This window comes from Teleopsis dalmanni, chromosome 1 (genome assembly GCF_002237135.1).
Source record: "Teleopsis dalmanni isolate 2A chromosome 1, ASM223713v2, whole genome shotgun sequence".
Lineage (NCBI taxonomy): Eukaryota > Metazoa > Arthropoda > Insecta > Diptera > Diopsidae > Teleopsis > Teleopsis dalmanni.
Genome location: NC_051846.1, coordinates 151525921 through 151540884, shown reverse-complemented (window position 1 = coordinate 151540884; position 14964 = coordinate 151525921). Strand labels below are relative to the sequence as shown.

The 14964-nt window shown below is 31.9% G+C and overlaps 1 protein-coding gene across 1 annotated transcript; it reads right to left on the bottom strand.

Moving 5' to 3' along the window:
* Nucleotides 1–14122: 14122 nt before the first annotated feature.
* Nucleotides 14123–14668, bottom strand: LOC119668120. The gene is made up of 2 exons (XM_038077521.1): nucleotides 14547–14668; nucleotides 14123–14491 (listed from the first exon to the last, which is right to left on the bottom strand). Exons 1-2 carry the CDS (start codon nucleotides 14550–14552, stop codon nucleotides 14138–14140), a joined length of 360 nt encoding a protein of 119 aa, XP_037933449.1. The 5' UTR covers nucleotides 14553–14668; the 3' UTR covers nucleotides 14123–14137.
* Nucleotides 14669–14964: the final 296 nt, after the last annotated feature.

Sequence of the window (14964 nt, the reverse complement as noted above, 5' to 3'; positions counted from 1 at the left end):
GGTCCGAGTCCAGCTCATCTGAGATTTCAATAAACACAGTTAACTTAAGGTTGTTAGACATACCAAGGTCAATAATGTATAACGATTCCTCTACCATAGTGTGTTGATACGTTAGGCAGGTGTAGCTGTAGTAAGTGGTCAATGGCAAATTGGGCGATTACTCTGCCTGCACTGTTTGTACCACTATCATTCCAGTTTCCGTGATGCATATTAAAGGACTCCACACTTTGCTAATCAATAAAAATACGAATATTTAACAACAACAAACAAACTTTATTTAAATTTTCTAAGAGCGAAATCGGAAACGTTTTCCTTAAAGGAATTAAAAAACTGAATATATTTTAAATTGAATTTTACATTTAAATTTCAATTAACTCATAGTCTACTACGTCGCCACAAATTTCTAATTAACAACTTGTTTTTTAAATGTCAATCGTTGACTTGCTTCGTTTTACTTTTCGCTCACTCGGCCAGAGTTGCCATCCTTCAACAAATTAATAATGCAATACAATACCCTAAACCTGGTTACCGAGCTAATGACACTTAAGTGGGAACCGTACATGGCGTCCCAAAAAAGTTACTCGAGATTGTTATGATGGTATACTACTTGAAGTTTTTCTTTCAACTTTTGCTGTAGGGATTTTACTACTACTATGGCTAAGAAATGAATTTATTGGTGTAGCATTGGTGTATCCGTTAAATAAGTAAGATGCTTTTAGACGATTGATTGTTATTTTGACTTCTCGTTGACCGATTTTCACGATGAAATATTTTTCATACTTATTTATTACATCAAACGGTCCTTCGTAGTTTGGCTTCAACGGTGTTCGAACTCGATCAATTCTTACAAACACGAATTTACATTCATTTAACGATGGATGTATGAACTGTTGATGATTACCATGTCGTTGTGGATTTGTTGAAAGCAGGTTGAGTATTGCTTTGTGAAGCAATTGAGCGAATTCTGTCACACTAGCATTATTCTTTCGAGGTACTAAGAACTCGCCGGGAATTCTCAAAGGTGCACCAAAAACCATTTCGGCTGAACATAGTCCAATATCACTTTTAACGGCGGTACGCATGCCAAGCAGTATCAATGGAAGAGCATAGCGTCCCTGGGTAAAATGTGCTTGAACCGCATTGCATTGAGTTACAATGCCATTTACCTCGAGTAACGTTTTTCGATCAATAAGTTTCCGACCTTTTACATCAACTAAAAGACCGAAGAGTTTTAAAAAATCAGATCCAATGATGGCACTGTTAACGTCGGCTACTATATATGTCCAAATAAAATCGCGGCTTAAATTCAAAGATACTTTTAAACGTTTTTCGCCATATGTCCGTATGGGAGTACCGTTGGCTGCAAATAGTTATGTCGTTTTCGTCGTTTTTTGTTTAGCAAAGCGACGAGCTGGTAGAATTGAAACGCCTGCGCCGGTATCTATTAAAAATTTCTGTTTCGAGTTATTATCGGCTATTAAAAGGCGAGCTATACAATGGCTAATTTTTGATCCGCTCGCTGGACCGAAAGAAGCCTTTAGTTTTCTTGTGTTTTGCTTGAATAAGTACATGATTTGCAACATTTACATGCGTTTTCACTGTACTTTTGATGATACCAACAAAACTGACGACGATTGGAATTCTGACGCTTAGCAGAAGAAGATCGCGAACGGCGCCTGTAGTTGTTGTCATTCATGCAAAGTCTATACATTTGCGGCTCAGGGCGCTCTATTCGTTTAAATCGGCATTAGACGCTTGTAAGATTGCTCTAACTTGTGCTGGTAAACGTTGTAACTATAAGGTTTTTAAAAATTCACGAGTAACCTTGTCTTTAGCAAGCACGCTCAATTCATTTAAAAGTTGCGTTGGTCGTTTGTCCCCTAAATTGACTTCTTCAAGTAGTTTTTGCCTTTTCTTGGTTTCGCTTTCACATTAGCGCTCTAGAATGTACTTTTTCAAAATATTATATTTTTCTTCAGGTGGTGGGTTCAACACGACATCAGATATTTGAACCAAAACATTTGACTCTATGGCTGCTACAACGGAGTTAAATTTTGAAGTGTCCAGCGACAGCAAATTGCGCTTCAACTTGGGCAAGCGATATCTCCGCGAGCTCAGACCAGAATTCCGGAACCTTGACGGCTACTCGATTTACCATATGGCTACTATCGTTCAGAGTAGTATTATTACAAGCTGTTGGAGTAGCGTTTGATGTTGGGCTTGTGCCGTTGTTATCCGTCGCCATCTTTTCACTTGTAATATAAATTTGTGTTAATTTTGTAATTTCATACGTTGACGGAGACCAATTAATAGCATGTTACTTAATAAAAATATACATTACTTCTTGAACAATTTAACAATTTATTTATATTTTATCAAAAAATTTCTAATCAACAACTTGTTTTTTAAATGTTGATCGTTCACTTGCTTCGTTTTACTTTTCTCTCACTCGGCCAGAATTGCCATCCTTCAACAAATTATTAATGCACCACAAAGTCATTGACCAGGAAAGTTATCGAATTGTTATTAAATTGCGCTTCAAGGTCTCCTATATAGGAATGTGTATTCGGTGGTCTATAGACTGAGGTAAAGTTTATGTGACTATCCAGACTATCCGCCAGCTCTGTAGTTGCTTCAAGCGTTAGTAGGTTGTTAGATATGGTGTAATGTTTGATAGATTTCTTGATAAGTGCTGACGTTCCCCTATCTGTACTGGACACTCTGTCTGATCTACAGATATCATAGTTGGGAATTTTCAATTGCAAATATGGCTTTAGAAAAGTTTCTTGTATCAACATGATGTCTATATCCATATCATGTAGAAATTGAATGACTTCGTATTTCTTGTTAATAAAAGAGTTTGCATTCCAGGTCGCACCTTTAAATCTGCTTAGTGGTGCACTCATTTCCCAGTGAGTGTAGGTACCCAGCTTTGCAGCATGGTCTGCATTATGTTCTTCATCACTGTGTTGAGTTGTGCATGAAAGTTTTTCATCAGTTTCACAAGATGAGAGGCTGGCAGAGGATTGGTGTGCTTTTTGGGGTGTGCTTCCTGGCATCATTGCGTCACCATAAGACCTTGATGACAAAATTGGAGCTTGCAGCTAGGATAGTTGTAATCGATGTGGGGATTTTCTTTTTCTCCATATTCAGCGGGGCACAATGTCACCCTCTATAATTGGACCTGTGATCGCCACCACAATTCGAGCATTTCGGAGAAGCATCACGAGGTTTTGTACATTGTTGGTGGTGGTGTGAATCCTCGCACTTAACACACTTGTGTGTTGCCATTACAATTGGTGGCAACACGTCACCTCAGAAGAAAAAAACAGAAGATACTATAAATGTCCTTCTGATCAGCGGGAAGACGGATTTTTATTAATTTGTCAGCTTTGTTCAGCTGTCACAGAAGTGACATTTAAGAATGTTAAGTGCATCTAGGACCCCTTTGATGTCTTCTGGGCTCTGCCCCTCCAGACCTCTTATGACAGTATTATGGTTCTTGTCTTCAGGAACAAAGTGGGTATGGAATGGCCCCTTAATCTCATTCAAGAACCTAGTTAAAATACGATGGTCATCAATAGTAGCTCGTGATGCCTATAGCAAATTGCATAAAATTAACGCTGAAGTCCCACAAGGTAGTGTTTTGGGTCCCCTCTTATATCTCATTTATACATAAGACCTACCAACAAGTGCAACGACGTTCACAACAACTTTTGCTGATGAGACTGCAGTCCTTGCAGTTGAAGAAAGCGGAATTTGCAGTTGGAATTTGCAAAATAGTGTTGACAGTATAATTGCTTAACCAAGGAAATGAAAAATCAATCTGCATTAAGAAAAATCAGTGTATGTAAATTACACAAAACGAAACGTCAGTTATATATCTGTTTACATCAATGAAGCACAAATTTCCATCATTCAAAGATTTCAAAACTTTTTGCTACGGAGTGTAACAAACGCGTCATGGTACGTGAGAAATTCTGACTTGCATCGTGACCTCGGAGTGTCCACAGTACAGGAAGAAATTCATACCAAAGCCAAATCACACCAAGATAAACTTAGTTGCCACATAAATGCTGAGGCACATTTACTAGCGACAACTGAGCCAATACGCCGTCTAAAACGCCAAAAGCCTTGTGATCTTTGGACTTAAATTATTGAAATGTACTACAGTTGATTTATTATTGCGTAGAATCGCCTAAATCTGTTTAAATTTAAATTGCTTGTTAGTTATTTAATAACTAGTTGCTTTATGTCTTGTTTTGTTTTATTTATTGTTCTTTAATACCTTAAATAATAAAATAATTAAAAAAAAATTAGGTGGGAAAACTTCTTTGTAAGAGTTAATGGATCCACAGTCCAAAGCAATGGGTTCCTCAGCGGAGATCGCCAACTCCACATCTTCATCACTGGAGCCTGCGGAGCCGCGAGAGGAACTAATTCGGGAGAGTGGTAACATCTTTTTCCTTTTATTATTGCGGCATTGCATATTACCTGCGTTAGGTTTTAAATGGCTTTGCAGCTGTTGCTTCACCTCTGTGGAATGTAACTTTAATTCTTGGAATTGCTGTTGTAGCTTAGAGCTCATTTGAATTTTTTGACTTCAATGAGTTCCGCTACTATTGTTTTAAATTCAGCCGGAGATACCGATTTCAATTGGGGGGTGGTTATGTCCAGGGGTTTTGGCTTGTCTACATTGTTATCCGTTTCTGCAATATTTTTAATGAAACCAACTTCTTTAACTGGAGTTTTTTAAAACCAACAGTTTTATGTTCACTGAAAAATGCCACACCTTACGATTGTTGCTGCACAATCGTAGTATCACCGATAATTCAATGCTGTCGGATAATTCAAATTTGATTTCAAAAAAAAATTTTCCAGCACAAGAAAATTGAAACGTTCTGTACGGAAAAAAAGGATATAGGCATTAGATGGTAAACACGAGCATCTGATGGTTCTTATCACCGAAATTATAAAGGAAGAAATAGCATAATACTGTTAGAATTAAGAGATGCAAACTGTAAATTTATTTACATAGACGGCGCTATCAGTAGAACAAATGATAGCGCAGTATTGGAAAAAAAAACCGACTTTCAAGAGCCAGGGAAGTTGTAGAACGTTCATTTGGAATTCTGTTGTCCAGATTTAGAGTGTTACATAAAAAATAATTTAGACATTCATCTCTGCATGTCAAATAGGGCATTACTATTATTATGGCATGCTGTGTACTACATAATTTTTTTAAGGATAATTCCTAGCAGTACGTAAGTTTTGCCTGCCCTTCAGATCCTCAAATATGCGAAGAAAATTCTAATATTTACGCACCACTTTTAATCCGAATTCATGGAATGTTTTTATAATAAAGAAAAATTGCAAAAGATGGAATTGTGATATATTCAAAATTCAATGTACATACTGAAGTTGATTGGCTAAGACTTACAAATTCATCCTCGTCCGGCTGGCTCTATTGAAAAAGAAATTTGTAGTATATTAAATAATGCTTGCATACATTTAGTTTTAAATAAATATAATATTACAGCATAAATTAACATGCTGTATTTTAATTAACAGTATTTAATATTAATATTAAGGGACCTATTCTGTACACTTTATAAATTTCTCATATAATGACAATTGTTGAAATTGACAATTTTAAAGGTGTTCGTATTCTGTGCCATAAATTAAAAGCTCTGTTCTATATTAATTGTCAAGGCGTCAAATGCTCTAGACAAATAAAATATATGCTCTTTAGAAGCATATTTTATTCTTATTTGTATGCATGACTGTGGAAATGCTGTTACTAGTATTGTTAGGATTTGAGGAAAATGATGAAAAAGTATATCGCTCTTCTAACTTAAGACATTTGCGAGATGTCAGTGATCCATTTTTTGTTAACCGATAACGCATTTATGCAAAGTCTTTATTGCACAAAAAACTTCAGTACTTTTAACTATAAGGGTTTTGGAAACATTAAACTTCCTTGGACACGGGTCCTACCAAATTGTGTAGTTGCCTACAACTTCAACGTGCCCATGAGCCAGTCGTCCCTTAGTAGAAGTTTGCGGGATATGGTAAATCCAATTGTAAAAGTGAAAGGAGGAGAAATAAAGTTTTCTAATTCGATTCACTGTGCTCTTTACGAGGTTGCTTTTCTTCGTCAGCAGGATTTCTCATCTCCTTCCCAGTAATAAGAGCATTAATTATTCTATTCGGCTCACGTGATGACCGTCAAGTGCTTGCAGCCGAACTCGTGTCATTCTAAAAGAAAAACAGCTCAGTTAGCTGTCACTTGAGTGACTGAGCTAACTGGCGATGGTGTTGGGCTCTGCATTGGCACTAGGTTTGGCGATGGTATTAGGCTTGGCGATGGTGCTGGGATTCTCGATGGTTCTGAGCTTGGCAATGATTCTGGGCCTGACAATGGTACTGGGCTCTGCACTGGCACTAGGCTGGGAAATGGCGCTGGGCTTGGCGATGCTGCACGACAATTGGTGGTTAGTTGTATTGTCAGAAAATGATAGCCCAAGAGTTTTAATTATTTCCAAACCATCAACTGCTGCCAATCCAAATGTCTCCTGTCCAACGACCACATTCAAAAATATGATAATAAATACAAAAAAGGAAGCAAATACGAAGCAAATTACCTGTTTCCATTTAGTTACTGTATGAGTTGGACTTTTGTGTGCGTTTAATTCCTCTGCCAGCTGCTTCCACAAGCCTTGTATTTGTTGAGGCGATTACAGAGTCTTTTTGCCTGCGCAAATTTCAGGATGAGCCCGTCAAAACGATACATACACCTCCAACAGTTCGTGCCTAGCACGTTGGCGTTTTGTATTTCTACAAATAGAAATTTATGTTAAAAATATCATTTAAAATAAAAAATTAATAAGTTATTAAATACTTACGTTGTGCAAGAATCCATTTAAATTACAAACAACTGATTTTTGTATATAAAACACTTCACACCTGTAAGCATAGATGCAACAATGCAATTAAGTACTAAAATGTAAGCATAAATGCAACAGTGCAATTAAGTACTAAAATGTTATACTAAAACTTCATATTACAATTGTTATCTTAGTTATAAGTTTTCTCTTTAATAAAAGTCTTTGAAGAAAACGGTCGTGTGCGGAACTTAGTTGGTATTTCTAACAACACCATAGTGTGGTGAAAAGCACTAGATACTTGTGCTTTGAAATTTGTCAAGATGTGTCCATAGTTTCAAAATGCTTTTTGCTTTATAGAAAACATAAATTAGAATAGCTTCGTTATAATACATAAAATAAACTTACAGAATCAAATAAACATATTTCTTCTGCTCTCGTCTATAAAAAAAAAGTTTTAATATATATAGAGAGTAATTTGTTGTATTTCATAAACGAAATAATGTTAACAGCTTCGTCATAACTAGATCTACTTTTCCTAATTGTCACTGATGATACGAGAAATTCCAGTAAATGGAAGCACCCCAACCTTGGAGTTTTCACGCCGTCCACTACAGTTTCACTTCGCTTGCTTGAGCTGATAATTTATAACTCTTTAAGAACCTGAGATCTAATGCTTTGGACTTTTCTCTTCAGTTCCTCAATAGTTAACCCAGGGATATAGTATAAAACCAATTGTAAACTTTATTCATTGTAACTTCTTATAATAAAAAACGAAGATACGGTGCTGATTTTTTCTTTTGTGCGAATATTAGACAGAGTATTAAAGTACAGCATGCGTTATACTGCTGTATTTCGGGTTATACTGAAGTCCAATGTAACAAGTTTTCATCTTATTATGTTATATAGATGGAAAATATTTGCCCATTCGGCTAATGAGTTTTAGTCGACTTCACAGTATTATGTAGAGCAGTGATCAGATAAAGGAATTATTGTGAATCGCTATATCATCAGTTTATGATAATTGGCATTTTGGCTGTTGTTATTTTAATCTAAGCACTTAAGAAAAATTGAGCACTAACTGCATGTATAAGTAAAATAAAAATGTTACTTTGTAACTTTGTAATTTATTTGCAAATATCAAAAAATAAGATCACTTTGTAATGGGGACCTGACCTATTTAGTTCAGGAAATGATGTAGAAAACTTTATTTGAAAATTAACGTTTTAAAAACATTTCCTTTCAATTATTCTTTAAATAATCATTGTGAATATCACTTTAACAATGCACCTTGGTATATAACAATGCACCTTGGTATATATAATACCTCGTATTATAAAGAATTACGCTTATCGTATATATATGCATCCAAACCCGCTGGTTTCACACCTGATGTCCCCCTCCAACACTTCTATAAAGCTAAAAAGAAAAACATCGAGAGACGTTTCTATTATATAGTATATGTAGGTCACACACTCCTATTTTAATTACATATGGATATGTCACTGCACATAGTCCATACGTGCCTTTCATTTTTCAGATCGTAATAACTATTATTACGATTCATATTAATATATATTACTTAGTGTCATTCATAAGTGACAGATTGTGAAAAAATAAATGGATTTAAAAAGAAACAAAAAAAAATTTGAACGTTTACGGCCTATGCTTCGTTCTGTTTTTAAGAACTTCATCAGTGCCTTATTCTTAGTGAAAAGCGAATAATTTAGGTTTATATGGTAATTATCTTATTTAAAACTTTTTTTAAACAAAACATTTACAAATGTTCACAAAATCAACATGTGTATTAAACAATGAAGAAATTTAAAACAGAAAACATTAAACATAATATTAATTATTTTAAAACATTATTTTTAAACAACCGCTTAGACGGACTAATGTCACAATGATAATAATTGGAATAATTGGAATACAATGATGAAGTTCTAAAAAACAGAACGAAATATATGCTGAATACTTTTAAATAAAAGTTTTTTCATTTGGTTTGTCTGCTAGCCGATAAAGAATTTTATATTTAAACAAATTAAATATTTCCATTGGAAAATACAGGAACTGATAATGATGATGATTCCACATATTTCAAATCTACATCTTAATTTATAATGTTAAAACTGACAAACCTGGAAAGTGTAAAAAAACTTGTCCACGGGTATATATTCATTATCTTGATATTTAGGCCTTTCGCCACTGTTCTGGAAAAATTTATATCGACAAACTTTTCTATTTCAAAAATATTGTAAATGTTTGTTTTCTATTTTGGCCACTAAATCAAAAGGGCTCTATGTCCTTTGGATATCAACTACCTCAGTACAATTTTTACAAATATTTGCAGTTTCAGATTTTTGTTGGGAAAGTGTTATTGATATACTGCTATTCTATTAAAATTAATTGAAAATGTTCAGGAATTTCGAAGCCCGTATAACCCTTTAAAAAAGCACGCGAAGATATTACGAATAAATATATCAATCACTTTAAATTTTGATTGTCTTTGAGTCGAGACCACATAATGTATTTCTATTATTATTTTTAAATTAAATTAACCTGTTTATAATTAAAATCCATTTTATATCTACATTTTTTTTTGGTTTTTAAGTTCAGTTAATTACTTAACTCATAGTAGCTTCATACGTAGAAACGAAGAGTCATTAACATGTCTATTATCTGCTTCGTTTAGATGAATTGGATAATATAATTAAGAATATAAATTTATGACATTTATAAGAAAGATAATTTAAGGCTGAATATATTCTATAAAATTATAATGTAAAAGTAATAATTTATAAGAATAATGCATCAATAAGATTTATATTTACAGAATCTTTAAATGACAATATATTGTGATTGGTACTAATAATTGAAAAATTAATGTAATTAAAAAATGAATTACCGAAATTGTTTTGCTTGTGTTTTACAGAGAAGGAAATGTTTTTAAATTAAGATATAAGTTCAATGAAATTATTGTTTTTAACATTTAAATGAATAACAAAATACTGTAAAATAAAAATATGTAAGTAAATAAAATTATTGATTACGAATTTTTATAATTAATTTAAATCCTCATATGTATTTATGAACATATTGTAGTAATTAGGAAAACCACTTAAAAACAACTGTTAAGATTCATTAATATATATTTCTGAAAATGTTTGATATGTGGAAAATTTCCTATTTTGAGTATTTCATTGACATTTATATTTTTATATATAAATACCATACATATGCATATAGACTCACTAATGAAAATATTATATAAAGAGAATGTTGTATTCTAAGCTAAAATCATATTTTAAGTGCTACAAAGAATTATAGTGACAATAATAACTGTTATTTAAATTATTTTGAGAATGGATAATCATAGGATAACTATCTTCAATACATTAGTTTTATTTATAAATTTTGTGAAGTTGAAATACAAACAGTGGGAGAGTTCAAATAATTTGTGTGAAAACATTTTTGGTAACTGCAGCATTATTTCTTGAGTTTATTATTAAACTCTTAATTATTATTAATCTATTAATCAATTCTTTCTCTAATCTTTCTGTGTCATATGAGAACATCTGATTTAATTCATATTTTTTATGAAATTAAGATAAGATACTGCTTTCGCATTTAAAACTATTTGAACTGTCCCCCATGTCATTTATCGTATGTAACACAAATTGTTGTAAAATATTTAAAATTAATATTCAAAATGTAAACAAATATATTTAGTATTAATATTGTAAATAAATGAATGGAAAAATTATGTCATGATTTTTATTTCTGCAATTTTAAAGTGCCAAAATATTAAGACATTAAGGAAATGTAAGTACCATAGACGAGGAATTTTATTGTTACCCTATATATAAAGAATTATGTTACATATAAAAAAAATCTACTTTTATTCAGATTTAGATATAACTGGTATATAAACTATCAAATCAGCAGCAGATTTTTGTTAGAAAAACCTTATATGTATGTACTTCAAATTTAGAACTTGAGAATAATTTACAAAATGCAATCCCATTTATTTGATTTGCCAAAATCGGAGCACTATATTCTATAGTTGTCATAAACAAAGCAATCGGGTTTGAGTTTTTTCCGTTTTCAATAAAGATATTGAAATGAAATCACATCGAAAACTTCAAATATTAATAACTATCGTAAAATGTAAATGAGACGTCGATGTGGATACAAAATTTTGTGTGAAGGGATTTAAAGTTTCAGCAAAGCCAAAACTAGCATCATCTTTACCTTGACAAGCTCATTTTCGTATAAAATTTGTTGATTTAGGATTATATTGATCATAAAAAACCTACAGTCAGAAAAGTAAGTCTTAATATATACTTCAAAATAGGAGTTTAAAGAGTGCACATTTGATCAAAATTATAATTATAGATTTTATTATTTTATATAATAACATTTCATCATTAGAAAATGCTTTAATAATTTTCTATTTCTTTATCAATTAATATAAATAATTAAAATAATTTTAAATAATAATTTACTTCTCTCTATCATCAGTAAATTTTTTTTTTTATTTCTATTTGATATTTTCCTCTTTCGGTAGTATAATAAACGAATAGAAATGGAAGGAGCCCATTATAGGACAGTGGAAATAGAGTTTTTCGCCTTAATCACTACATTCGATGCAAAAGACTATACTGGACTTATCACATTTCTTAATAGTGTGGACTTTTTAATAAATAACAATCTATTCGACAGCCTCCAAATCGTTTTTACGCTTTAGGTGACGTCAAACTGATAGGAAATGCCAATAGTATTTAGTATAAAATAAATACAAATAATAATTTTCATGGAAAAGAGTTCATACATTAAATTAATGAAAAAGCAGGGAAAATTCGATATCGTCTTGTAACAGAACAATATAAAGAATTTAAAACTTTTCTCACAAGACTAGACAAATTTTATATATCTTGAATTGTAAATATCCTTTATTAAAAAATAAACCAGTCGATAGAACATTGGAATGAATGAATGATTTAAAAACATCCTGTTCCTTTTAAGATTGATTCATTAATTCTTACTGCTGAAGACACTTAGATTATCAAGAGTTTACAAGGTATTAGAAGGAAAGTATTGTTAACCAAACAGCATTTATGACGTCAGAGAAATAATTATAATTATATAGAATAATTATTGAAATAATCGCAGTCAAAATTTTAATTCAATTTATATACCATATTTAGGACGAATCACATAATTCAAATATGAATTGCAATATAAAACCCATTCGTACTTATAAAAATAATTAAATTTTTAACTGTACCGGTTCTCGATGCGTCTCTATCGCATATTCCCATGCGATGGATAAATAGAAGTAAGTATTTATTCCAAAAGGAACACATTGACCTTAGAAAAAATATGTGAAAAAATATTTATAAACTTATAAAAATTTGGAAAAATCCGAGTAGGTCTGTCAGAAAATCAGTATGACTTCAATCAAGTATCAATCACTATCACTACCGAAAGAATGAGATGATTAGGAGGCGATAAAATGTATGCAGTGGTTAGATTGGATGGGAAACATGTACACTCAACTTAGCAAGTTGAGATTACGCACTTAATTTCTTGTAGACCTACAAGCAGCAGTCCATTTGCTAAAAAAATATTAGAAGCTATTTCTCAGAAAGTACGTTAATATATGACACCTAAGCTGGAATCTTAGGGATACAAAAATCAAAAAGAGTAGCAATAATTAGTTGCACTGTAGAAGTTGTATCAAAAACCAAATCACATGTTTCAGTGAAATGCAGTGAAACAATTCAACACGTAGAGAATTGGCTATTAAAACGCAATCTTCTATTAGTAGTACTGGTAAGTAGTCGAAAAAAAACTTGAAAGTCGACATCTGAATTGGCAGTGTCCTCATGACTTTCAGTCTTCATATTAAATACTTTAGTGTGACCAAAACAAAACAACGGAAATTCTTGGTTGCTTGAATACTTCGAGCCATTTGTCTTAGCTGCACTTGAGACTAGTACAATTAAGTATAATTAAGGCTTACTTGAAAGAATTTACAGGAACTCATAGACTAATGTGTCTGAGAGTGTGTGTTATGAATTTTAAACTGTTTCGAATGATGCAACTGACATAGGTTCTAGAAGAAAGCTAAAGATACTAATTGGTTAAAGAAACCAAACTCATTAGAAACAACATAAGTGCTTCGAGAAAATCAGCTGAGTATTGAAAAGATACATCTGAAAAAGACTGATAGACCCACAAAATTGAGTTGAAATGTATTCACTTTTCCGAAACCGCTTAATGAATTAGGTAATTCTGGTTAAAATAACTGAACAATTATGGCCACAACATGGTTCAAAGCAAACGATATCGATATCAAACAAATCTAGCGACAGCACGCAAACAGTGATTTAAATTCTGTCATAACGAGAAATGAGAAGAAGAAGATTAGAAAGGAGTCTCCCAGTGGGCTTTGTGGAATATGAAGTCATATGTACTTATTTATATATATTTAATCGTTGTTGTAAATTAATTACCACATTTAAGCAAAAAAATGGTATGCTGTGATGTTTGATAGGCATTCTCCGAACTATTTGAACAAAAATTTTTTGATATCAAGAAACTAAAAATTGTTTAATGATTTAGGCCTTAAAATTTTATATCATAATTTCCATTTATATTTTAAAATCGTCAAATCTATAGTGTTAGGAATAGGACTCTTTCATAAAGTCCTATGCTGTTGTAAAGTTGAAGATTCTGAAAATTGATAAAAATAATAGAAGATTTATAATAAAAATTGAAGGAGTTAACACCCTTAAGTTAATAGAATGAAAATATTGTAATAGAAATTTGTATTTTGAAAGTTAAATTGTATCCAGTGTCGTCGCCACAGACACTGGCAGTCGAAGGAAAATAACTGTTGTATTTGCAATTAACTGTTGCAATATAGTCGATTGACTGAATCCGTCAAATATTTCGTTATTTAGTTTATCCATATAGCAATGTAATCATTTTAAGAAAGTAAATTATATTGTGTTATAACGCGTTTAAGTTTTTTTAATATGTCTACATAAAACAGAATATATGCTTCACAACACAATAAGTAAACTGCACACTAGTCTAACTGTACAAGAACCCCAGACTATACACTAACATAAGCCAATTATTGTCGATTTGTATTGAAAATCAATATCAGTAATAAGTCATTAAGTTTATTTAATCGATAAAACTACAGAAACATAATTTATCTGCGTCTGATTCTTGTTTTTTTAAACTAACTTATTAAGATTTTTCATACTCATTTTTGTTCCAGATACATCCCGACGTGTTTTGCCAATCAGTTCTTCAGATTGTATTATGTATTGTGCCTGATCGTGTTTGGCCGAATCATAGCTAAGAGCCTTCAGGATAGCTGGGGCATCCAATTTCGTCTTAGATGCATTTTTAATTGCTGCTTTCGTCAAATTTTTTATGAAATTAATTAATAGATCATTCAACTGGTTAACACTTTCCGTGCTATATTCTTTTACACCCATTCCAGCCATTAATTGCTTTATTTCGGTGCAAAAGTTTGGTTTACGGGCAACTCCAGTTGCAAGCGATTTTTTTTTAATTATTTTTTTCTAAAAGTATTTATTTAGCAATACTTTTTTAATAATATATTTTTTATTCACTTACGCTCATTTCTCAAACTTTGCTTGTTGTATTTTGACAAATTTTAACTAAAATCGTATTATTCAGAACTAGATGCAGCAACTTTATTGGAGAGTGTGGAGAATTTGATCTCATCTGTGTGAAATTATTATACGTATATATTCCAGAATTCATAAAACAGAAAATTTTGTTTTGTTTTTTACTAGCAATTTTTATGCAATTGCTAGTAAAAGATTATTTTTCAATTTTATTCAATTGCGACTGGGTAATAAAAAAACAATTAATTAGTAATATTTTACAACGAAGACTTAAAATAGTTGATATCAATCTATATCTGTAATATTATAATATAATGTTTAATTTGAAATAATTGATGAAATCAGACGGTTTGGTTATTTTAATCCGTCGTGCGAGGTCTTTTGTTTGATGAAGTGATTAAGCT